This window comes from Melanerpes formicivorus, unplaced genomic scaffold, assembly GCF_026170545.1.
Source record: "Melanerpes formicivorus ecotype bairdi unplaced genomic scaffold, bMelFor1.0.p_v2 SCAF_9, whole genome shotgun sequence".
Classification (NCBI taxonomy): Eukaryota; Metazoa; Chordata; class Aves; order Piciformes; family Picidae; genus Melanerpes; species Melanerpes formicivorus.
This window is the reverse complement of record NW_027142361.1, coordinates 2,280,404-2,305,777: the sequence shown is the minus strand read 5'-3', so window position 1 is coordinate 2,305,777 and position 25,374 is coordinate 2,280,404. Positions and strand designations below refer to the sequence as shown.

The window sequence follows — 25,374 nt, the reverse complement described above, 5'->3', positions numbered from 1 at the left end:
CAAACTACCTATGTCTTTGCAAATCACTCAAGCTACTATTCATATTTATAGATGGGAAGTCTGTGTCCCAAGAACAAATTGTATACAAGACTTTCAAGTTATAGACCAATGCTTTTAATCATAATACTTTTATATTCTGCAAAAATGAAAGGATACAAAGAATAATTATTTTTATTTTATTTTAAGGTTGTAAAATGTATTTGCATCAATAAAGATTTATGGAACTGGAATAGCATGTGTATCACTCCAAAAAAGCATTCCAGATAGTTCTAGAAAATACTAGCCTAAAAATATATTTTTAATAGCCTAATGTTATTTATGGTCATCCCAATCATCCACAAACTTAATGAAGCCTGCTACTTCTCTTTCATAAACAGCTCAGAAAAATTACCAGAAAAAATAAGCAGCTTTTTTAATTCCTCTTGAATTACTTAAAAAAACACTTAGAATGCATACAGAAAGCTTTTCATATGCAAAGCACAAACCATTTCATAAATATGGGAATAGCATTACTGCATCTGGTTTTATCTGGGAAACTGAAAACTATATGTTTTCATGCACATGGGTGTGTGCCTGCATGTCACACATTAGTTTTGATGAGACTGCAAACAGTCTAGTTGAAACAGTCTAGTCACACTGAGATGATACTCTGAGCAGAAGAAATACCCTACTCCATGTGAATCTCCTTGCTGTTCTGCACTGTGCCACATGAACAGATCCTCAGAGGCTAATGGCCTCTATTTGCAGAGAAGCTGAGCATCCTGAAGTCCCTCTGAAATCAATCCCTGTAGCTATGCAGCAGCCTGAGCCTCACCTTGCCCTCCAGTCCTGCATTTAAAATTCTCTGCATCTTCTCTTTTGCCTGACTGTCATGTTGAGTGATGAGACACAGAAGCAGAAAGATCAGACAGGTTTGGTCCAGGCTTGCAAAATGGGTTTCTTCAAACAAATTTCATCACTTAGAGGAAAGCAATTGCACAGAAAAAACATCCGATCTGCTGAGCAATTATGAAGTAGTTACCTAGTACTGACTGAAATACTAGCACCCAAGTATTTTAAAGTCAGATTTATTCTTAGTATCAGCTCTTTGAAGATGCAACACTTTCAGGTTTGTGTTGCGCAGGGTGTCAGATTTCATTATCATAATGGTCTCTTCTGGCATCAAAATCTGTGAATCTTTGAGTTTTATCAAATTCTACTGATTTTGTAGTCTGGAAATGGATGCAAAGATGAATAGTGCGAGCTGAAATACTGGTATTAAACTATGGGGTTTTAAAGGATACAAACATTGATTACTCAGCACTTCCAATAAAATCAAACAGAAGAACATATCTGAAAAAGAAAGCAATGAGAGCATCCCTGAAGAGTTTAAGTATAGAAGACTGATTTATAAAAAAACCCCCAACTATTCCTTATAGTATCAGAATCACTACTAGTCTTTAGTTTGGAACATCATGACTTTATGAACTGGCTCAAAACTAAAGGTTTGCCACTGGTATTTTGAGGGCAATGAGCCTTGAGTGTAGGAAGCCTCACTGGATGCAGTGCAGAAGACTCAATCCCTTCAAAATTCCAGGCACAAAGCACTTTAAAGTGTGCCTAAAAACAACCAAGCAAGTAAAAAAATTGCAGATGAATGATCCTCTGAAAGACTGAGGAATATTTGGCAACTTAAAACCAAATCAAACATTTAATTTGATATTTTGTTTTGTGCTTTTGGGAAAATTAGAGAAAAGAGGGCATAGTTTATTAAAATTAAAATCATTCAGGGACAACCTACTGACCTAAATTAATCCAGCCCTCTGACTATTACCCTCTGATGGTAATACAGGCTGGGAGTGATGAGATTGACAGGAAGGGCACCAGGGCAATTAAGAAGGAATTCAGGGCCCTTGGACAATTGATTGATGGGGCAGGAGCTCAAGTGGTGTTCTGCTCAATTCCTTCAGTGTCAGGGGTGTACACTGAGAGGAATGGGAGAACCCACACCATCAACAATTGGCTCAGGGGATGGTGCCAGCGGCAGAACTTTGGGTTCTATGACCATGGGGCAACTTTCACTGCACCTGACCTGCTGGGTCCTGATGGGGTGCATCTATCTAGAAGGGGTAAGAGAGTCCTGGCACTGGAGTTGGCAGGGCTCATTAGGAGGGCTTTAAACTAGGTCTGAAGGGGGTGGGTGAGGCAATCGGTCCCTCTGCAGAGGTAAGAGTAGGGCACAAGGTAGGGTCAGTTGAGAAGTCAGGAACCCAGCTGCGATGCGTGTACACCAATGCACGCAGCCTGGGCAACAAGCAAGAGGAGTTGGAGGTCCTAATCCATCAGGGCGACTATGATGTAGTCGCCATCTCAGAAACTTGGTGGGACAGCACCCACGATTGGAGTGCTACAATGGGGGGTTACAGGCTCTTTAGGAGAGACAGGCGAGGGAGAAGAGGAGGAGGGGTGGCTCTGTATATTAGAGAGTCAATCTCTGCCACACAACTTGTGGTGGAAGATGAGGTAGTTGAGAGCCTGTGGGTCAAAATCAGAGGACAACCTAACAAGTCTGACATCCTGATTGGAATCTGTTACAGACCACCCAACCAGGATGAGGAAGCTGATGAGTTGTTCTACAAGCAACTGGAGGCTGTCTCAAGATCATCAGATCTTGTCCTTGTTGGTGACTTCAACCTCCCAGATATCTGCTGGGAACTTAATTCAGCAGGGAGGAGGCACTCCAGAAGATTCCTGGAGCGAATGGAGGACTGCTTCCTGACACAGCTGTTAAGCGAGCCTACCAGGGGACAGGCTCTGCTTGACCTGCTGTTCTGCAATAGGGAAGGGCTGGTGGGAGACGTGATCGTGGGAGGCTACCTAGGGTGCAGTGACCACGAGATAGTGAAGTTTTCAATATGCAGGGAGATAGGGAGGAGCACCAACAGAACCTTCACCTTGGACTTCCGAAGGGCAAACTTCAGCCTATTTAAAAAACTTGTCTGCAAAGTCCCCTGGGTACCAGCCCTCATGAACCAAGGGGTTCAGAAGGGTTGGTCCTACTTCAAACAGGAGCTCTTGAAGGCACAGGAATTGGCGGTTCCCACGTGCCGGAAGGCAAGCCGGCGTGGAAGGCGACCAGCCTGGATGAGCAAGCAGCTCCTGGAGGATTTAAGGGGGAAGAGGAGGCTGTATCACCTTTAGAAGGAGGGGAAGGCTTCTCGAGGTATGTTCAAGGAAGCTGTTAGATTATGTAGGAATAAAATTAGGGAGGCTAAGGCCCAGCTGGAACTGAAGCTGGCCACCTCAGTCAGAGACAATAAAAAGCATTTTTATAAATATATTAACAATAAGAAGAGGGGCAGGAAGAACCTGCACTCCCTAGTGGACCTGGAGGGGAACACGGTGACTGAGGATGAGGAGAAAGCTGAGGTCCTGAACACCTTCTTTGCCTCAATTTTTAACAGCAAGGCAGGAGTTCAGGACGAGTGGCCTCCGGAGCTGGGCGTTGGGGTCGGGGAGCAGAGTAATACCCTGGAAATCCATGAGGAGTTAGTTCGGGACCTGCTGAGCCACTTGGATATTCACAAGTCCATGGGACCGGATGGGATCCATCCTAGGGTGCTGAGAGAGCTGGCAGATGTGCTAGCTAGGCCACTCTCCATCATTTTCCTCCAGTCCTGGCTCACCGGTGAGGTCCCAGATGACTGGAAACTGGCCAACGTGGTCCCCATCCACAAGAAGGGTCGGATGGAGGAACCTGGAAACTACAGGCCGGTCAGCCTGACCTCAGTGCCAGGGAAAGTGATGGAGCAGATTATCCTGGCGGCAATAACTGCGCACCTGAAGGATGGCCAAGGGCTCAGGTCCAGCCAACATGGATTCAGGAAGGACAGATCCTGCCTCTCCAACCTGATCTCTTTCTATGATCAGGTGACCCATCTGGTGGATGTGGGGAGGCCTGTGGATGTGGTCTACCTAGACTTCAGCAAGGCCTTTGACACCGTCCCCCACAGCAAACTGCTGACTAAGCTGTCAGCCCGTGGATTGGACCATTACACTCTGTGCTGGGTTAGGAACTGGCTGGAGGGTCGGGCCCAGAGAGTGGTAGTGAACGGTGCCACATCCAGCTGGAGGCCAGTCACCAGTGGCGTCCCCCAGGGATCAGTGCTGGGCCCTGTCCTCTTCAACATATTCGTTGATGATCTGGATGAAGGGGTAGAGTCAGTCATCAGCAAGTTTGCAGATGACACAAAGTTAGGGGCAGATGTTAGTCAGTTAGAGGGTAGAAAGGCTCTGCAGAGGGACCTCGACCGACTGGACAGATGGGCAGAGTCCAATGGGATGGCATTCAACAAGTCCAAGTGCCGAGTGCTGCACTTTGGCTACGGCAATCCCATGCAGAGCTATAGGCTGGGGTCAGAGTGGCTGGAGAGCTCCCAAACAGAGAGGGACCTGGGTGTGCTGATCGACAGCCACCTGAATATGAGGCAGCAGTGTGCTCAGGTGGCCAGGAGGGCCAATAGCATCCTGGCCTGCATTAGGAATAGTGTGGCCAGCAGGAGCAGGGAGGTCATAGTGCCCCTGTACTCTGCTCTGGTTAGGCCGCACCTTGAGTACTGTGTCCAGTTCTGGGCCCCTCAGTTTAAGGACATCGAAACACTTGAGCGTGTCCAGAGAAGGGCAACAAGGCTGGTGAGAGGCCTTGAACACAAACCCTATGAGGAGAGGCTGAGGGAGCTGGGATTGTTTAGCCTGGAGAAGAGGAGGCTCAGGGGTGACCTCATTGCCCTCTACAACTACCTGAAGGGTGGTTGTAGCCAGGAGGGGGTTGGCCTCTTCTCCCAGGCAACCAGAACCAGAACAAGGGGACACAGTCTCAAGCTGCGCCAGGGGAGGTTCAGACTCGAGGTGAGGAGGAAGTTCTTCACCGAGCGAGTCATTCGGCATTGGAACGGGTTGCCCAGGGAGGTGGTTGAGTCATCGACCCTGGAGGCGTTCAAGGGGAGATTGGACGTGGCACTTGGTGCCATGGTCTAGTCATGGGGTCTGCGGTGTCAGGTTGGACTCGATGATCCTCGAGGTCCTTTCCAACCTAAGTGATACTGTGATACTGTGATACTGTAATTTAGTAGAGTATGAAATTCTGATCCCTAGGAATTTTGAAAGGCCACTAACAAAATTAAACATAAGTATATCTAACTGTACACACAATGTTGTACCAGCACAGTGTCATAACTGTTCACAAAACTATTTCTCAAGGTGTTGTTATTTGTAAAAAATTTAAGAATATGCATAATTTAAAAAACAAAATCCATAAACTATTTTTGAGCAATTCTGCAATAATAACTAAATTCCAGATGCTCACTTCTTACTGCTTTTTCTTTCAATTTGCTTGCTTGCATGCCAGCATGTATGAAAAAGGGCACGTGCACTTTCAATATATGTTTTGCAATCATTTAAAAAGTCTTCGAGTACAAACTGAAAAACTTTATGGAGTCTGTCTTGTACTGTATATGAGCTCAGTAAGCACACGTAATGTGGCAAAAACTAATGTAGTCTCTATCTCCTCTACAAACTCTTAATGTTTGCTAGCAAAGGACTTGATCTTTCATTGAGACCATTTATAAGAAGTTAGAGATAAAAGCTTTTCTTACATTCTATACTGGGAAAACCTATTCTTGCCCTTTATTCATCCAAATGATAGCTTAGTCTTGCTCTTGAATTTCCTTTTAAAAGACTAGCCTATATTCTGTAACATACATATGTGCATCCATTGCCTTGTGTTAGACTTCTGTAGGACCTATGTGTGCATGCTGGGGGCAGTAAAGGAGAAATGAGTGCTGGAACAGCATCTGAGAAAGGGAAAAACCTACTAGTTTCAAGGTCTTGCTTGAATTTTATATATTCAGCTATTCAATGCAGTTTTCAATTAGAATAAAATAATTACCGCATTCTGTTTGGACAAAAGTTATTCTTATTTTAGTTGCTCACAGTGAATGCAATCAATTGAAAATATCTGCTTATTTTGTACTGCAGGTGCACTGTGGCATGATTTAAGAGAAAGATTAATCAAACATTTGAAATCAGATTCTTACTGATACACAGTCATATCCCTAGCGATCAATCCTGCAAACACCTATGCATGTTAAGTTAATGGAACCTTTTGTGTACACAAATTGAAGTATTTAAGTCCTCTCAGGATTAGGGATCTAATTTTGTTTGAAGAAGAAAAATAGTGTCTTCTCTGAGCAAGTATATTTTTCACTCTCTGTCCTTTACTAAATACCTAAAAAATAAAAAAATTTGTTTTATTAAATGTATTGTTTGACAAAATGAGTTTAAAATCAATTGTGTATAGAAGTAATTTTTGCAATTAAATAGCATATTGTAATTTCTGATACACAAATACTCTATCTCTAAACTTCATCCTTATTGCTGAAAAAAAACTTCAATTTATTGCAATATACAACAGCAGGGTGGTGAGACACTGGAACAGGTTGCCCAGGGAGGTGGTAGAAGCCCCATCCCTGGAAGTTTTTATGGCCACACTGGATGGGGCTCTGAGCAACCTGATCTAGTGTGAAGTGTCCTTGCCCAGGGGGCTTGGAACTAGACGATTCTTGAAGTCCCTTCCAACCCTGGGAGAGATAGAGGATGGGGAAAAGACTCAAACTCACTTACTACAAGCACTTGCTTTAAGTGTGCTGAATGACAACTTCCAAGGCACCCACCTTTCTCTATTGACCTAAGAGGGAGTTCGCAATCCCATGTCATGCCTGGAACTACATTCAGGAAAGATGCCAAAAAGTACCTGAAGCAAGTAGTACATAGTCACTTTTGGCTGAGATGCACAATGAAAGGTGAAGAGACAGAGAGAGGAACTCTTCCATGGAGTAAGAGTTGGAGTGGGCAATGAAGAGGTGGGGGAAGGAAAGAGGAACTCAACCAAAATGTATAAATTTCCTATTGTACTGGAAGTATGATCTCTTCAAGCGGTGAGAGCAAAAATGCCTGCACACTGATATTATGCACACATTTTATGCCTTACTTCCAACCATTTGATACCATTTCTCATGGAGTTACTTCTGATTAGTGCTCAACAGCACAGGAAAGAGCCTGTTGAATCTAATACTGGTCCAACTGCATTTGTGTTACATTGTCCCATTCCACATGATGCTGTAAGACTTAAGTGATCCAAAGCTGCCAGTATTCTCCCCCTGGGTACAGGATCTGGAGTGTACGGACCCTCAGGAGGTCTAAATAGCATATAGTCACTGCCCTAGTTTCAAATAGGAAGTCTTCCAGCAACTGAAAGAGCTAGCATAGAACCCTGCTCCTCTGACATGCCTCCTTCCCAACTCCCAAGAACAGTAGAGTTTTCCCTTCCTTCCTATTTTTTCAAAAAGCACCTGGAGCTCTGTCTTTGTAGGGCTCTCACATTGTGACCGTTTGAGGCTGTGCCTTTGAAAAGGGGACAGTGCTGGGACACTGGCTGAATGTTTTGGTGAAGACAATGAAAACATCGATATTCTAAATTAATTTCATTGGTAGATTGGTAGAATGCAGTTTTAAGTTTTAGCGCAGCTGCAGTTTTCTCTCAGTTTGCTCCTTTCCTTCTCCCTTCCAGCTTGCCTGCTTCTGGGCTCCTTGCCAGAGCGACCTTGAACAGATAAGCAACTAATCCTACTAATAGGCCTACTAGAATTCTGCTTTATTAATAACTGCCTTTTTTTCTCTTTCTAACCCTCTTTGGGAAAAAAGGGTGGTAGGGGAAGAGAAGGGGGTACGGGGGGGGGGAACCCTCCTCTGTCCGGAGGAGGGAATTTTGTTCCTGTATTCTTGTTTTTTTACTTTGCTGCATATTTCTGTATATATATTGTAAATACTGTATATTTTGTGTACATATTTTGCATTTTCCACATTGCTTGTAAAATATAGCATCCCTTCCGCTTCTCTGGCTGAGTTAGCTGTGGTTTTTTTTCCTCTTTGTGGGGGAGAGAAAGCTAGGCCTTCTCTCTCAACCCACCACATTTCTTTTTGGCGCCCAATGTGGGGCACTAAATTAGCTTGATTTATTGCTTGCTTGATTCGGAGAAGCAAACATGAAGGTGTTTTGGATTTTGGAGCGTCTGTTCTTCTCAGTTTTTGGGGTTCTGATTTACAAATATTGTTTAGGTTTAATTCTGGATCATATAGGTAAATATCTAATGCAGAAAATTTATTTATGGTTTATGTATAAGATCTGGCTTCTATATGACCACTGTCCGGGATTCTTTTGGCTTACAAGATACAGAAATGTGACCTCTAGCACTCTCCCGATTCAGATAAGGCAGTTTAAGATTCCAGTAGGTGAAAGAGTAATTTTAAGTGATGGCTGGGATCCAAAGCTAGGCCTTCTCTCTCAACCCACCACAAACATTTACACAGAAGGGCTTTCTGTGCTCTCAAGAGCTCATTGCAAAGACACTATTTAACTCCCATGAATTTCAAGTCAAAGTACTGGTCCTGTACTCGAGATGGGAATTCTATATCAAGAGGTTGCAATACTGGATCTGGACTGCACTTCCATCAGTAAATTTTATTTATGCAAAAGAAATCTAATCACCTAACTGAATTTCTGACACAGGATCACAGGACCACAGGATGTCTAGGGTTGGAAGGGACCCAAAGAGATCTTTGAGTCCAACCCCCCTGCCAGAGCAGGACCATACAATCTAGCTCAGGTCACAGAGGAACGCATCCAGATGGGCCTTGAAAGTCTCCAGTGAAGGAGACACAAGTGGCTTACTGTCATTCAACAAGCCATGAACAAAATAACTGATGATATTACTGCAATCACATGCTGTGTCATAAAATCTATCATAAAATACTAAAATATTACTGGTGATAATATAGTGCTAAAACATGAAATAAGGTGATAGAAAATATATAAACAAATAGAAGAATCAGCCATCATTCCCAGTTTCATCTCTACACTTAGTTTTCTCATTTCAAAAGTATCTCCTTTGAGCCTAGTTTTTGCTACATTTAAAAGCAGCTTCCTGTAGACTTGTACATGCTACTGTAAGAGTTGGATCTGCTGATGGCTGATAATTTTAGACCCATCTTCAGTAAGGACAGGTTACAGATCTCTGTCAAACAGATGCTGTGCAGCCACATATACCTGCCTATTATTTAAAAGAAACCTACACTGTTCACAGTGACTTTTCAGGCAATTATTGCATGCCTGTGCCAATCCACAACTAGGCAGTGCCAAGAAATTATCAGAACAGCAGATAGCTTCAGATATTATTGTGTTCTGTAATGCTGGATGGAGACCTGTTTGCTCTGACAAGCCATGCCCCTGGCATTTGAGGGAAATTAGATTTGCTGGCTGACACTGACACTTCTGTTTAATGCCTCTGATGTGTCAGATCAGGAGGTATAGCTCACTACCAGTAAATTCTGAACAGCTGAAAAAGGGCTGTCCCTTGCTGGGCATTTCCTGAGAAAGGGCCAACAGAGAAGCAACAGATGCCCTTCTTCTATGCTGGTTGTTTCATCTATTCCTCATTATTATTTCTGGCTTACCGAGCATCAAAAGCCTAGCAGGAAAACACTAACTACAATACTTCTGTGGGCTGATACCACTCATTCACCTGAATTAGAAGGTGATATCGAATGATTTACTAGTGCTTAAGCCATATAGGGAGTTTATTGAGCTGAAGTGTAGTCTGCTTGGCAAAGAGTGCCTGCAGCTCCAGGAAACAGCATGAAGATGTACTTGCTGTTTGAACTGAAGGCACACCCATTTGGCTACCTGAATGCACAATCCTGTGCTACTGTTCAAGCCTGATCGCTAGTGGATAAAGTAGATAGCAAAGTTTTCTTTTCATCTCTAAGATATATTGTGCATAAATTCTCATATTATCCTATCACTCAGCTTCATCTCTAACAGCAAGATTGCTGGCAGAAGTGAAAAGGCTTGAGGAGATTGGTTGCTGCTGTTAGCAAAAACCCATGGATGCAGCAGAGAAGTTTTCTGAAGGCAACTTTGTGCCCACATGCCTTGCTGGCGAGAGCAAAGGTCATAACAGACCTTGTTTGTGAGGAATCTGTTCTGGTTTACATCTTCTGCTCAGTCACTGCAAGCATGCCAGACCAAGAGGCAGAACTGGTTAAGATAATCAGTTCTTAGCTAAGGCATGAGAACAGCCTGTGTATGTCTTGAAGATACACCCTCTTTATCTGAAGATAAGAGAAGACTTTAATCTGTTACAAATATTTTTGCAAAGTAAGCCCTACAAAGCTACAGTTATATATTAATGCAGACCTTTTCTGGAGAAGTACTGATGTTCCTCAGGAATTAGTTTTCATAATTATAAATGCACAACTATGATTTTTTAAAAATCAACTAAAACCACAGGCTTTTGGTTTACAATTGTATCTCCTTTTGAACTGTTATATATATTAATTTAATGTTTTTTGTGGCTCAGTATTCTTGTCTATAAAACTGCATGCATTTGTCATCTTCTGGCTAAGGATGAAGAAGAGAATTAAGTTTACATCTTCATAAAACAATCACCCAGAATACAGGAAAGTACGTCAAACAAAGGCAAGGAAAGCAGAGATGGGTTAGCTTGATTGCTTCCATTTCTGTATCTATAATGCAAGTATCACTATTGTAAATTCAACTGGCTTACTAATCAGTGGACTGTATACTTTAAAATTATTAACTTCATTGATCAAGCTACACACAGAGCTTGCAATTATTTGTTTTGAACGGCTCTACTGAGGTGAGTCATTTTATGGATGTCTGCAGATCCCACCATAAAAGTGGCAGACTCAGTGCCAGTTACAACCCTCTATGTTGTGGCTGCTGCTTCTTTCCTCCCAAGGTAAATTGCCACAAGATTTTAACAAGTAAAAGCCCTCTGAGGTCTCAGGCATGCTGACAGCATTTTTGTGTGGACTTTTAACTTTTATTGTACAGAATAAAACTTCTTTATTAGACAATAGTTACAGACATACTTTATCAACAGGCTTAAAGGAAGGACGTAATCACACTGATATCAATGGCAATGGCTGCACTTATTTTAGAGGTAAATACTAAAAAGTGTACTTTGACTCCTCTGCCACCTGTGCTGGAATACTTTCAGTACTTGTCATACACAGTGTAAGCAAGTTGTACTGAAATAACCTCAAGTGAAGTAGAGACTGATATATGAGGAAACTTAATGCATATAACACAACAGCATTCAAGCCCACTCCTTCCAAACAGGGAAATTCTGAACTGGCAACTCTCCTTCGAGTATTTTTGCTTTTTCATTTTCTTCTTTGACAGCAATTCTCCACTTTCCATATAGCTTCTATCATACTGTATTACACAAATACCACTGCAGTACAGATAGTCTAATATTTTAGCTTCCAAGTTCTGATACATAACAAATATATAGTAAATTTATATTTGAAAACCAGGTACAGTGTGTTTCCCTTCCCCCAAAGCATGGCTAACTATGCTGGACAGTTTTTAGGAATGAAAAAATATGCTAAAACTGTGAGTGATCAAAAAAAAATGTGAAGTAATCAAGCCTACAGTTCTTCAGCCAGTACCCTAGCTGAAAAAAATCTAGAAAAACTCAGATCTCTTGAGGACAGGAATTCAGAACAAAAATAGCACTTCCACATTCAGGGGGTTTTGACAAGCAAGAAAAGGAGAGGGACAAAATACAAATACACTGGACTGGGCACTGAAAGAAAAAACCAATCTGCCTGGGCAATTTTATTTTGTTTAATCAATGGGTTTGTATTTGCAGCATATTTTGACCTGTAATTGCTTCAGCATATTGTAGTACAAAGTTACTGCTGAATATGATAAAGGACATTTGAATCTACTGAATGTGCAAAAAGCCTAAATGACTTTTTAATAGCACTTTTGTTTTGACTGACAAAGATTTATATCAATGCCAGGAAAGATTTTAATGAAAAAATACTGCTAGAAAGCATCTGTGTATGCTTACTTCTTATACATAGTTTCATAGTTTCATTCAGGGTTGGAAGGGACCACAAGGATCATCTAGTTCCAACCCCCCAGCCATGGGCAGGGACACCCCACACTAGATCAGGCTGGACAGAGCCTCATCCAGCCTGCTCTTAAACACCCCCAGGGACGGGGCCTCGACCACCTCCCTGGACAATACATTCCAGGGTTTCACCACTCTCATGGTGAAGAACCTCCTCCTCACATCTAGCCTGAATCTCCCCACCTCCAGCTTCATTCCATTCCCCCTAGTCCTATCACTACCTGAGATCCTGAGTAGTCCTTCCCCAGCCTTCCTGTAGGCCCCCTTCAGATACTGGAAGGCCACAATTAGGTCACCTCGGAGCCTTCTCTTCTCCAGACTGAACAGCCCCAACTCCTTCAGTCTGTCCTCATAGGAGAGGTGCTCCAGCCCTCTGATCATCCTTGTGGCCCTTCTCTGGACACGTTCCAGCACCTCCACATCCCTCTTGTAACAGGGGCTCCAGAACTGGACACAGTGAATGACACGAAAATTAATGACAAAATACAGCTTCCTGCAAGATCTGGCTTTTAATTTTCCCTATTCCATTTTAAAATCCATCAAGAAGGCGTGATATCTTGACAACACATTAGCACAGTTGTGACACAAAAATGGCAATACCTATAAATTAATTACATCTTTAAATATACCAGGACAACAGGGCTGGTAAGAGGTCCTAAACATAAGTCCTCCTTCCTTCTCCCTGCAATTAATGAGCTAAGACAAGCACTGCCACCAGCACAATTCAGTATTGTTGCTTCAGTCTGTGCTCAAATTATAGAGTATCATTGAAAGAGTATTAAAAGACTGCTCAACACACCCATATTGTACATGTTTTTTTCTGTATAGGCATACAGGCATGTAAGGTATTGATTTTCCTTCATACTAACCAAATGAGATTAATAGTGAATAATATTTTTGCTGTAATACACGACATCTCACTCTCACCTGAAACAAAAGAAAGTGAAAAAGAAATCAACCCTAAACTGCTAAAATATTTTTCTTTTCATATGGTTGTAAAATGAGTCAACTGTTTTTGTTTATTTAACTAGGTCCATTCCTCTACAAGACAATATGGGCATCAGATTGTATACGTAACTCTATCTCACAAGAATTCAAAGTCTTTTACTAAGGGCTTACCTACAATGGATCGAGCAAGACTTAACAAGTCACACTCTTCTACAGTGTAACTTAATTCTTTCTCAAGGATCCAAGTTTTGCAAACTTTTCTAACATTAAAAAGCATCATGAGCAATTCATTTGCCAAAATAATAACACAGCAGACATAAATTTTTATTTAAGCTTCTAAACAATTAACTATTTTTTTTTAAAAAGAACTTAAGAACTATCACTGATTGTATGAACCCAGGCTTACAACTGCTCATCTATTTGAATAAAATAAAATTAGTGAAAAGTACTGCATATTTATCAAATAGTGTGCAGCTTCATACTTTCCAGCAGAAATCCCAAAGTGTTTCAGTGTTTTCTGGCTTGTGCTGCGAACCAGCAATCCTTGTGTTGTCTAAACAACACAGTTCTGTAAAAAAACAGGATTGAATTCTCTCCGGGAACAGTTGATCCTTATTTGGATATCAAGCTAAAAGACTCAGAGCTATGCATTCTTTCTAAAACTGTGCAGGAATGTCTCAGTGGTGGAGAGAGAACTCCAGTAAACGAAGTAAGAGAAAAACAGACTGCTAGAAGGACCCTTTCTTGTTCTGTCCTTTCCTTGCTGCCTCACCCTGTCAATCATGGCTGAGAAGACAAGTATGAGCTATTCCTTGCACACATAAACAGGCCTCATAACTGACTGTTTTGACATAACTCTTATGGAAAGTCATACAGGGAGAAGACACTTCATTATTGAATCTCCGTGTTACTGTATAGTAAGAGAAGGAAGTTTCACCTGACAGAGATGAGTAATCAACTTGATATCATTTCCCAGGTGAATAACCTTCACAGAAAAAATTGCTAAACATTATCAGCTGCAGTTCAGACAGTCCAACTGGAATGAGTCAGGCCACAGGAGCACCTCAAGCTCCTGGGAAGCTGGAAATCTGACAATGATTAAAGGTAGAAGCCTCCGAAAGACATGAGAAATAAGGCTACTGGCTTGTTTGCAGAAGTCTATCCATCATTAAGGTCAGACAGATCTTGAGTGCTTTTTCCCCACGTGGTTATATAAACATCTGAAAAAGACTAGTGTCTCCCAGTCAATATAGCCAAGCAGCCTCCTTGTATGAACACAGGTTATGTTGACAGAGAAGGGTGGTTGGCAATCTGTATCATTTGGAGATGAGGTCTAGTTACACCAATACGCCTACTTCATTGACATGTTAGGTTTGACCTAAGGCACTCTACTGACATCACACGTATCTCCTAGTGCAATGTAATGCTATCTTACGTACATTTTCCCTGATCTAACATAATATCAGACGCATATATCACAAGCATGGATTCATCTCCTTCAAATGGTTAGGTCATTTTTCTAGGATTTAATAACACCAATCCATTTCTGTAAGAAAAACTCAGTCATTATATTGCCTGTATTTCTAGCATGAAGGTAATATGCATATTTTTAATGCAGATTATGCTTTTAAGAAACATGCAAGTGACAGAACTTTCTTACAACACTTTTTCATAGTCACTATGTTTAGTGTAGCATAGCCTTACAAATGATTTTCCTTTTTAGTCAGGAAAAATCACTGTCAGCAAGGAAGTTGCCTAGTGTTGTTTACAACACGTCTTCTTAAGGTCAAAATTAACATAGGTAATGATCATTTTAAGGAGTGACATTGTGATGCATCGAGCATGAAAGAGGTCAAGAGTAAATCCACTAATAATGTCATCTTACGCTTATATATCTCCAAATACTCAGAAGAATCTATGTTTCAACTGGCTTAGCCTCCTCCATTAATTTTTGGGGTAGTATATACATATAAATATATAGGTTCCTTCATGGGGTGAATCAGTGGAGAAACATTCTCTGCCTTGCTCTTGTAGGAACTGGTTTCCTACAGCACCAAATGTTCAGGTAGCCCAGGGAAATCAGTGATGAACTCAGGCACCCAAGTTTGGTGGTTAAAACTAGGTGATATGAATACACCCACCTCCAACAGTTTGTTTACTCTCCCACAGAAGTTTGCCAAAATCCCCATCAATTTTGCTTACAGCTGTATTGGTTTAATGTGATTTGCAGAAGAACTTGTTTATTCTTTACAGGTTTCTGTCTTTCATGTTTAACCTTGTCGTATGTCCTTTGAATATTTCATAAGACTACATATAACTACTCCATAACAATGCACCCTGTTTAATATAAATATTTTTCTCAGTGGCTTAGGAGAAGCAGGTTAGCCTGTTTATGAAAGTGTTCACCTGATATAAGCATGTTCAAAATACCTTACTTTTAAATCCTTTAAAGTTTTCTATGCATCTGCAGACAGAAGAGGATGAACAACACTATGTCTTTCAGGCTTAATTGCTGCTTCCTCAAGCAAGCAACCCATATCACTGTATCAAGTGTTATGGTTGTTGTGTAGAGATTGTGCTGATCAAATAAACAAACTTTTCAGCTGTCAGTTTTGACAGTGACACATATATGACATCGTCTTTATAAAGTGGAAGTGCCACAAGCATGTCAGAGAACCAACATACTATGCAGTTAACCTTTTTCCAAAGAAAGGTAAGAATCACGTTTAATTTTGCTCCATAGCTGCATTCAAAAGAGGCATATTCCTTAAAATGTTGTTCTACAAGGTAGCACCACCAGAGAAGACAGCCATCAGAATGAGATTGGATTGCAGGCAGTCAGCCAGCTAGGCACAAAGAGCCAGGCAGCTAATGCAGCACACCCTTTCTTAGTGGCATTTCAAGACCTTGTAGCAAAACTGAACTAGTCATGGCAACAGAGTTAACTGTGTTTTTGTGGCTTCACTTACAGTGGATACATTAGTAGCTCAGGAGATGAAGTTGGAAAGGATCACTGAGTATCTTGGATAAGTCAAGATCAAGCCTCATTACACAGAAAAGCAGAAAACACAAAATCTCACTCTGAAAGGGACAGAGGGAAATAAGTAATTAATTCTCCTCTTCCTTGAGCATACAGTCGTTCTAGACTGTAAACTTCAGGATAAAAGGCCTACTGATAACTCTATTATGGCAACAAATTATATGCTTTATCTAAACAGAGGAGAGACATTTTTAAAAGATGTCCTTCCCTTCCCCATTCTTTTCAGTCTGTTGTACATATTTACATACACATTTCAGTCACTGATATGTTTATGGATGAACTCAAGCTAGAGTTGGTCCTACCAACTTAGAGGCCATAGAGTCACACAGAATCCAACTTATTTCACAGGGCAGAAACAAAAGCATGATACACTTGCCAGGAATAAATCTAAAACCTTGTCACATCTGTTTACATAGGTAACATGGCCCAGAGTCAAACATCTGCAAAACTGACACCAGAAAGCTGTCAGTCAGGGGTAAGTGGGTATGCTTTACAAAACTCAAGGTTCCTTATGTGCAGAAAAGTACATCTGGAGAAGTGTTCACATTTTTTAAAAATTTGTCATTAGTCAGAAATGAAGGAAGAGTACCCAACTAAAATCTGCTTCCTCATTGCCTAAACTTCATTTTCATTCATCTGAACTCTCTTTAACACTAAATAATTTCTGCAAGGACAATTGGCATGTAAAATCACAGAACCCGAGGCTTTCAAGGTACATGAACAGGATCTACATCAAGGTGTAACTTTCTTATAACAACTGGTTACCATGACAAGCCCATGCATGTTCCCATTGATGCAAGAGAGAAATCTTAGGATATATCCTGAGGTTGGGTAAAATTTATCAATACTCAGCTGAGGTCAAAGGATAATAGATGATATATACAAATTTCTCACAGACTGATCAGCATTACAGTAAAATAGTAATTATGCTTCATTAATCACTTAATCCCGCTTTGTAAATTAAGTGTGCACATCATTGCACATGATACCAAGGGACTTATCTCAGTCTGGGAAAATCTTTCTGTTTCAATTGCTATCAGTCAAAATGTTTTTTCCTGCCAGAAGCAACCAAACAAACAAACAAAACCCCACACACAACCCCCCCACACACTTTTTTACTTTTTCAATTATATTTTTCATGTTTACCTTTCTTGCATCTCGTATCATCTTCCGAATAGTTTCCTTTATAGTGTAAGGCTGTGCTCGTGGTGGATGAAAAAGTAGATCAATATTTGTGCCACCAGAAATTCCAGGCATCAGGTACGGCCAGCCTAAGTCAAGATTTGGAGCTTCCACATCTGATTCAATGGGCCAGTAGGTTCCCGAGGATGAAGTATCATCAATGGCATGGTTAGATGAATAAATTGTGGTTTGAGGAAGTTTGTGAACGTTGTTCAAAATATAATCAATTTCCTCATCTGCTAAGAATTCTGACCATCTCTCTTTGGAAAGAAATTCTTTGTAGGCTTCTAAACCTCCTTCAATTAGAGCATCAATAGCTACTCGGTACCACTCCTTGTAATGAGGTTCAATATAATTTTCTGACCTGCATTCATCATGTAAGGATGATAGCAAAGATGAAGTTTCCATTTTCACAAATATTTTGTATAAAGTCTCTTAAACTTCCATTTGTGAGCTGATGAGATCTATCTGTAAAGAGAGAAAAGGAAGAAAACAATCAGACTATTTCTACAGATCTGTGACACCTATTTTATTAAAAATATTTTTCTGGTGATGTTTCTATACATTTTTCTAGGATCTTCCAAGAACTTAAAATCACTTTGAAAAGGCTCAGGGATTAATATTGCCAAAAGAATATTAAAGAGCTAGATAAAGAGCCTCTTCTACATAAGGCAAAGCTAAATACATAATTAAGTTATTTGATGAAGTTCTTATATTAAAAGCTACAGCAGAGCTCATAACAAAGTAACACCCATACATACCTGATGCATGTTCCAATATGCTACTGTAGGTTGTGTTTCAAAACTCTTTATAACAACTCACAGAGCAGTGTTCAGAGAAACGCTTTGGAATCCAATTATATTTCCTACTTTTGATACATTACTTTTTCTGCAACGCTTCACTTTTCTTTGGTTTCTTTGAAACTACAGTCATGTCCTCCTTATCTATCTGTTCTCCTATGCTGATCTAATCCATTTGTTGCTCCCAAGCAGGACCAGCCTATCTGTGGCCGGTTGACGTTGCCCCCTTAAGAAAGGGAACATGGTGGACGGAAGTTGGTAAACGGAAGGAATAGTCTAAACTAATTTCATTGGACGAGTGGGAGGAAGCACTTTTCGGAACTGGGAGTGAACTGGACATTTCCAGCACTTCTCAGTCAGTCTTGCTTCCGTCTTTGCTCTGTGCAGCAGCTTTCTGTGCTGGGCTTTCTGCCAAGGCCTCGGCCTTGAAAACCAGATAACAGGCCTGTATACTAACTCCCTTCCAATTAACACAAAACTGCTTCTAACTTTTTTTTCCTCTCTTCTCTTTCTCTTTCTATCCCATTCTGGGGAAAGGGGGGGAAGAGAGGGGAGAGCGGAGGTGGGGAACCCCTCTCTGCCGAGGGGGGCACTCTCATTTCTGTGTTACTCTGTTGTATATCTTTGTATATATTGTAGATATTGTAAATTTGTAAATAATCCCCTGCAAACCCTACATCGCTTTGTAAATATAGCTCCACTGCTTTGCTAATTCAGCTTGCGAGTTTTTTTTCCTTTCCCTTCAATTTTTTTTTCCCTTTTACTTTACAAAGGGGGAAGGGAGGAGGCTTCTCGGCCTTACCTTCCACCCACCACATTTTTTTTTATTGGCGCCCAACGTGGGGCTGGCTGTTGTGCCCACTCTGCAGATCGATTGCAAAGGATGGAGAGTTTAAATTCAGTTCTGGGCGTCGGTTTGGGTTTGGCAGTTGGGGGCTCAAGTGATGTTGCTGGGGCGACCGTGTAAGTTCTTGTGGATTGTGGGGGATGACTGGTGCGCTGCCGGTGGCGCGGACCCTCTGCTATTTCAGGCAGGGGTGGTGCTCGACCATCGGCATCGGGGTACCGCTTAGAGAACGCGGAACCTGCCCCTCCTCCGCGGCGGGCAGTGAAGTGGGGGAGGGGCAGCGGCGAGCAGATCAGAGTCAGGTCCGTTCTCGCTGCGGGGATAGAGCCAGCCGCTGCGAGCGGGCGAGCCAGCTCCCGAAGCCCCGGGGGGCCGACGGGGACTCCAGCTGGAAAGCCGTTTTCAAGGGCTCTGAGAACGCGCGCATGGCTTTCGCTGGAGAAGCTGTTTGAGTGTCCGAGGGGTGGAGGTGATTTTGATTCTGCGCCGCGGCGGCAGAGGTGGGCGGAGCCCTGCTGCGGGCGAGCGGCTCCGGCGGACCCGGCCGTACGCTCGGGCTGCGGCGGGCCCGGCCCTAGTCTCTTCCCCGACTTTTTCGGACGAGTTCCGAAACTGGCGCCGAGCACCTGGCTCCACCTCCCTTCTTCTCAGTGAGCTGTGGTGCAGCCCCTCCCTTTCTGGTGGGGGGGGGTGTGCAGCCGGATGCTGTCTTGCCTTGGTACGGGTACGCCTAGTGGGGGGGCAGAGTACCTCGGACAAGCATCCGTGTAGTGGGACCGCAGTTGGAAGCGGTTGATTGCGGCACCCTGGATGGATTGAAAAAGGCAGTCGTGGGTTGGATGGTTTCGACTGGCCTGCCCCAGGGGTGGAGAATATGCCGCCGAGTGATGATCTGTGAAAAGTAGAGGCTTGGCTGAGAAGTCGTGAGGCTGTTCCAGGTGACCAGGATGCCCAACAGATCCATGGAGAACTTGCACCGCAGGAGAATGAGTTCTGCATCGCCGGGAGGTTCCATTGGATGAAGGAAGAAGAACTGGAATGAACAGACACTAGAGCCTGACTGAGAGACTGTTTGAGCGGACGCCCAGATGAAGACACGGACTTCGCCGGACATGTCATCAGTTTTCTGATTTGATGATGTGTTTGGGTGCAGGCATCATGGTTTGAAATAAAGGGGTGGCTCCTGTCGTAGTTTGGGCTGGGTGCCCTCTGCTACGGGGTGCTTCCTGTGTCCAGAAGTCCAGCCCAGTGGGTGGACACAGGAAATTAGGTTATTTCCTACCATGATCCCTTGCACCACTATAAGTTTTGTGGTGGGGTCTGGCACTTCCTCTTTTCTTCCTCCTCCGTCAGTCGGTAACATGGGGGAGAGATCTCCTGGCCTTGGGCCTTGCTAGGCCCAAGGCCACGGGGGGATGGGCAGTCTCAGATCTGGCCAGCTGAGACTAGCCTAGCAATGGGAGGGGGAAGAGGGAGCCCTGGGGGTCTCGGGTGTACCCCCAGGTAGGGATGGGTTTCTCTGGGTCTGTTTTGGGTTCTTTTCTCTCGTCACTGTATTTCTAGTTCTCTGCACGCACTCACTGTTCTATTTAAACTTTCCATCACTTTTGCAATCTGTTTGTCTGAGTCATTATTTTTTTTTTGCGCGTGGTGGGGAGGGGGTCTGCCCCAACCCATTACACTATCTCATTTCAGTGAGTTATGAGGAACTCCAGAAAGATTTCTCCTCCCACATATGGGATCAAACTCTGATTCAGCAATCTGATGTCTAGTTTCCACCCTGCTTATTCCTTCTGACAAAAGGAGCGGCTGCTTTAATCTTACTTTTTTTTTCTTTACTTTTTTTTTTTTTTTTACAATAATAAGTTGTTTACTGATGATGATTTATAAATTCATGGCCATGACCATTTTATTTCATTTAACAAGAGCTGAGAAGGTTGTTTCCTGCTATGACACTTTGGGATTTAAAGTAGAGAGAGGACAAATAGCCAACATTTCTCCCTTCACATTTCTGCAACCCTGGGGGACTCTAGTAACTCCACCATTCACCTAAAAGCTAAACTGCAATTAATTTCTGCATTAAACAGGTAAGCCACAAAAAAAAAAAAAAAAGGTGGTAGTGTGGTGCAGTGTGTATTTCCATGACAGTAACATGAGTATGGCCATGTAAAACAGAAAGATGACACATGGTAGCCCTGTTTCATCTTTCAGGGCTAGGGCACAAAGCTGATGAGAAACAAAATTAGAAAGGACATCCAACAAAGGAAGAATACTTACAAGATTATATACAAAGTATAGCTTGAAAGTTAGCACTGGGTTTCCCTACAAGCCCACTTAATACTGTAGAAGTGTAACAGCAAGTTCTGATTTCATTTACTGGCATATAAATGTAACACAATTTTGTCTTCTCATCTAGACCTTTCAGACATTTTTGCAAACTGCATTTGCTTTCCACCATCTACTGGGAACAGTTTAAATCTTCTTGAAAGGTAACATAAATTAGCTACATTAACCTAAAGGAATGAAATCAAAATCTCCATATAATGCTGATACTCCAAATTCCAATTAAATGTTCAATTAAGCCAAGATTTCTGAGGAACTTTGGAAGTCTGACGTTAAAAAAAAGAGACCAAGAAAGAAAAATCCAGATCTGAGGCTGGCATCAGCATGTCATATGAAATAATTCCATTTGAATCTTGTCTTTCAGCCAAGTAGCAGGGTAGATCTTCCCAGATAGGACTGCTCTCAAGCCTGGGGGAAAGGAGCGTTTCTGGCTGCTTCCAGAGTAGCTCTTTGTGGTGAATTGGAAAACAGCAAGTCAAAGGGATCTGACTGCTCTCTCTCAATCAAGAATTACATATATTCCTGTGACAGATATGCATTCTACACTGCTCTCACAGGTAGAAATAAAACGTTACAAAATAGGAATGATACCTGTGTGATTTGCCCAGATACAGGCTGTGGTTGAAGGTGACATGGTACAGATATGACAGACTGATTCAATGGCCAAACTCTTAAAATGCTCTAATCAGTGTCCCATGGAAGCTGATCATTTAGAAAGGCTTTCAAGTCTTTTTAGATGAAGAATGGAAAACTATCAAGAGTACAGAATGCAGATTTACTCTAATAAGTTATTCCGAAGAGCTTGAACACTAACACAGGCACTAACACAGGTGACTTCACTGAGAATCTAATACACCCCTTTGTATGGCCCTCCAAGGCAAGTAACTCTCTAAACAGTGCAGTAAAACAGTAAGCCCTATTATGACACATAAGACTAAATCAGATTTATAAAAAACAAATGAAAGATTATTTATAAACTTCCTATTACTTGGGAATGGATATACTTCAAAAATAGGAATTTTGCAATGGATTTCATATATACAGTTGAGAAAGACATGTTTATTTCAAAAGCTTGTCTAAATCCCTTTCTTCTTCTTCTCACTCTTTCCTTTGAAAATAATATCAGGGAAGAAGACTATACTTAATATGTAAAGTTGTACAATACAAAATCCTGAATGTCATGAAAGAAAATAAAAGGCAAAATATTATTGCATGTGTGCCCTGGCTCATGTGTGGGTTTTGTTTTGTTTGATCCTTTTGATTTGTTTCTTGTAATAGCACAATATATTGTTCATGTTTTCATTGAGAACAATTAATTAATTATTTGTGGCATAGGTCAAATGCAGTAATTTATGCACAGACCTATGCTGAAAGCGGGGTATAAATATACCATAATCATGGAAAGCTAAGACTTCTAGTATAGTCTCTTCCCAACAGGAATAGTTATTTTACAGTTATTTTACATCTTTGATGTTGATCTTTGATTTACAAGTCCTGTTTATAAATGAAGCTTAAAGCAATGCACATTCATTTAGAAAGTAAATGTAAAATCTGTCAGGACAGAAATAAACCACAAAACAGATGAGAAAAATGAAAAAGTGCTAATTCTGCTTTCTAGAATTAAGGAAATCGGCATGTGATACATTCATAAGAAGAAACAACCAAAAACTCCCCAATTAAAACAATGGCATCAAGGATATTTGACAAAAGCTCTACATGTTCTGACATTAATTTTCCTCCTTAGAAGGAAAGAGCTATTTTGCAGGAATGACCCTACAAAACAAATCTAATTTTAGGGTAGAAAGGCAGATGTTTAGACAAAATACTAAAATAAACTTTTTGGTGTCTTCTTCAGCCATGTGTAATGATTTCTGCATAATCAACTCGATTCTTCAAAGATTCTCCACAGGTCAACAATTCTATTAGCAAGGTGATACAACATGAGGCCTATTACTGGAGGCTTCCAGAGCTTGATCAGACTTCATGTACAAGATCACAAGTTTTATCAGCACCAAGAAAGTTGCTGTTTAGCCTGAGAAATTAACTTGTCTGTTAATCCCAGCCCAGAGTATTAGCCATCTTTTCTGCTTGGACACAGGGATCAGTTACTTAAACATTTTGTATTAAATGCCATTCCTGGACTTAACTTGAATTTAAACACAGCTGCCAAAACAGAATCTTTTGCTAAAGAACAAAAATTCTGATTCCTGCACAAATGTGATCCTCTTGTCCTTCTATTAACAATATGCTCAGACCTTTCCAGTGCCATTATCATGAACACAGCAAGAAGAGAGGTTTTTCTTTGAAAGAAAATTAAACATGTTTTTTGCAGAAAGAATGTATCTCAGCTTCTACAAAAGCAGCAGATGACAAATGCTCACTGCAGAAAATTCCGTGGTGGCTCTAGGAGGAGTCCCTCACAATAAAGCCAACGATAAGTAACTTTCCTGCCTTACTAATATTCTCAGGACTTAACAAATTTCCTATTCAGCAACTTTGGGGAGCAGCTCTAACCTCAATCTTGTCCTGGTCCTTAGCACGGCCGTGGTCAAGGTGCTTTCCTTGGGGTCATCCTTGTGAGAAATGAACTCACTGCTGAAAATTTATAACCAGTTTATTATAAAATAAAGGCAACACAGTGCTGGGCACATAGCGAGTTTGCTAGAGGCGCACCCTAACAACACGAGTTGAACTGATATAGACGGCAAACATACATATTCATATATTAAAACGTACATATTTATATATTCCCCAGCACACTCCCACCCCTCTCCATCAGGACAGACAAAACCTGCACTTTTGACCTGGCCAGTCTTTAGACCTGTTGGCACCTCCCCTTTCTCCCAATACCCCACACAATACAGACCCATCAACCCAACGATCCAGGCCCAACGATGGGGCCCGCCCGGTCCCCAGCAATTCCCCTTGCGAAAGCCAAATATTATAACCAGTTTCTCACATCCTTATCACTAATATCTCTAACTATTATTGCTTTGACAGTTTCTACATAAAGTTCCAACCTCATCACCCTCAGATAAAGGAAATATAAACAACGAGAATATTGTGTTTCAAGTCCTTCTCTCGAGTGTGGCTTTTGGGACATCCACCTGAGCACCACTGATCTGTGGCTCTGCTGAGGAGCCTCCCCGCCACTTCGGGGCACAAACAGGCGTTTTACAGCAGATGCCTTCCAACAACCTTCGTATTGTAGCAGCATTATTTCATTATTAGTGAAATTACATATTTTCTCTGGATGCGAAGGGCATTAAATTCAAGAGAAAAACAGCACCGCAAGCGGTCCTGCTTCTTGCTTTCTTTTTTGTTGTTGTTTGAAACCAGAAAGTTAACTTTCGAGGCAAAACTGCAGCCGCCGGCCCTCCGCTGTCCCCGCCACGTGCTCGGGCACGCCTCAGCCTTGAGGACCCCGCACGTGTATCATCCCCGGTCGCTGCGGGGCCGCAAAGCCCTGTGCCACCGGAGACCCGGTCGAGGGGCCGGTTTGTGAGATCCCGGCCCCTGGAAGGAACGTGGCGTGGGGGCTCGTCCCCGCGGGCCGCACACCCGCCCGCCCCTTCTCCTGCCGCCTCCACTCGCCGCTCAGTACTGGCTCCCCGCTCCCCTCTGCTGCGCGCGACGGGACCCGCCGTATCCATTCCGCGATGCCCGTCCCTCCATTTCAAACGCCCCGCGGCTCCGCAGCGAGCGAGCCGCTGGTGGGGGGCGGAGGGCGGCAGCCCCACCCGCCCGTCCACAGCATGGGGCTTGGGGGGGGGGGGGGGCAGAATCTGCCCCGTCCCGTCCCGTCCCGTCCCGTGAGAGGCAGAAGAGAGACCCACTTACTACACCAGTGCCACGCGGTGGGATCTCGCCTCCGGAGTGGCGGAGCAGCTCGCCCCAGCTGCTGCGATCACGGCTGCGGCAAGTCAAGGCGGCGCAGGGCTCATCGCAGGTACTTCCCGTCGCTCTCAGGCGCGGTGGGTGTGGAAACCAGTTACAACATGTCAGGACGGTGTCGCACTAAACCCGCCGCCGCAGGAACGGGGCAAGGACTTGTCTGAACTGAGGAAGCCCGGCCCTTACGCAGAGCGAAGGGCAGCGCCTTCCCAGCGGCGCGGCGGGTGCCGCGGTCGCCAAATTGACTTAGAGAAAGACACACGAGACTCAGTAAGTTTC

General features: G+C 42.6%; 1 protein-coding gene across 1 annotated transcript in view; it reads right to left on the bottom strand.

The window, feature by feature from the left end:
- Positions 1–25,141, bottom strand: part of FAM83B (family with sequence similarity 83 member B) — a 67,574-nt gene extending 42,433 nt beyond the window's left edge. Inside the window, exons 1-2 of the mRNA XM_068142960.1 lie at positions 25,042–25,141; positions 17,176–17,679 (exon numbers count right to left, since the gene is read on the bottom strand). Coding sequence (XP_067999061.1) covers positions 17,176–17,619 — 444 coding nt within the window. The 5' untranslated portion in view covers positions 17,620–17,679; positions 25,042–25,141. The remainder of the gene's footprint in view (positions 1–17,175; positions 17,680–25,041) is intronic.
- Between the last annotated feature and the right edge of the window lie 233 nt (positions 25,142–25,374).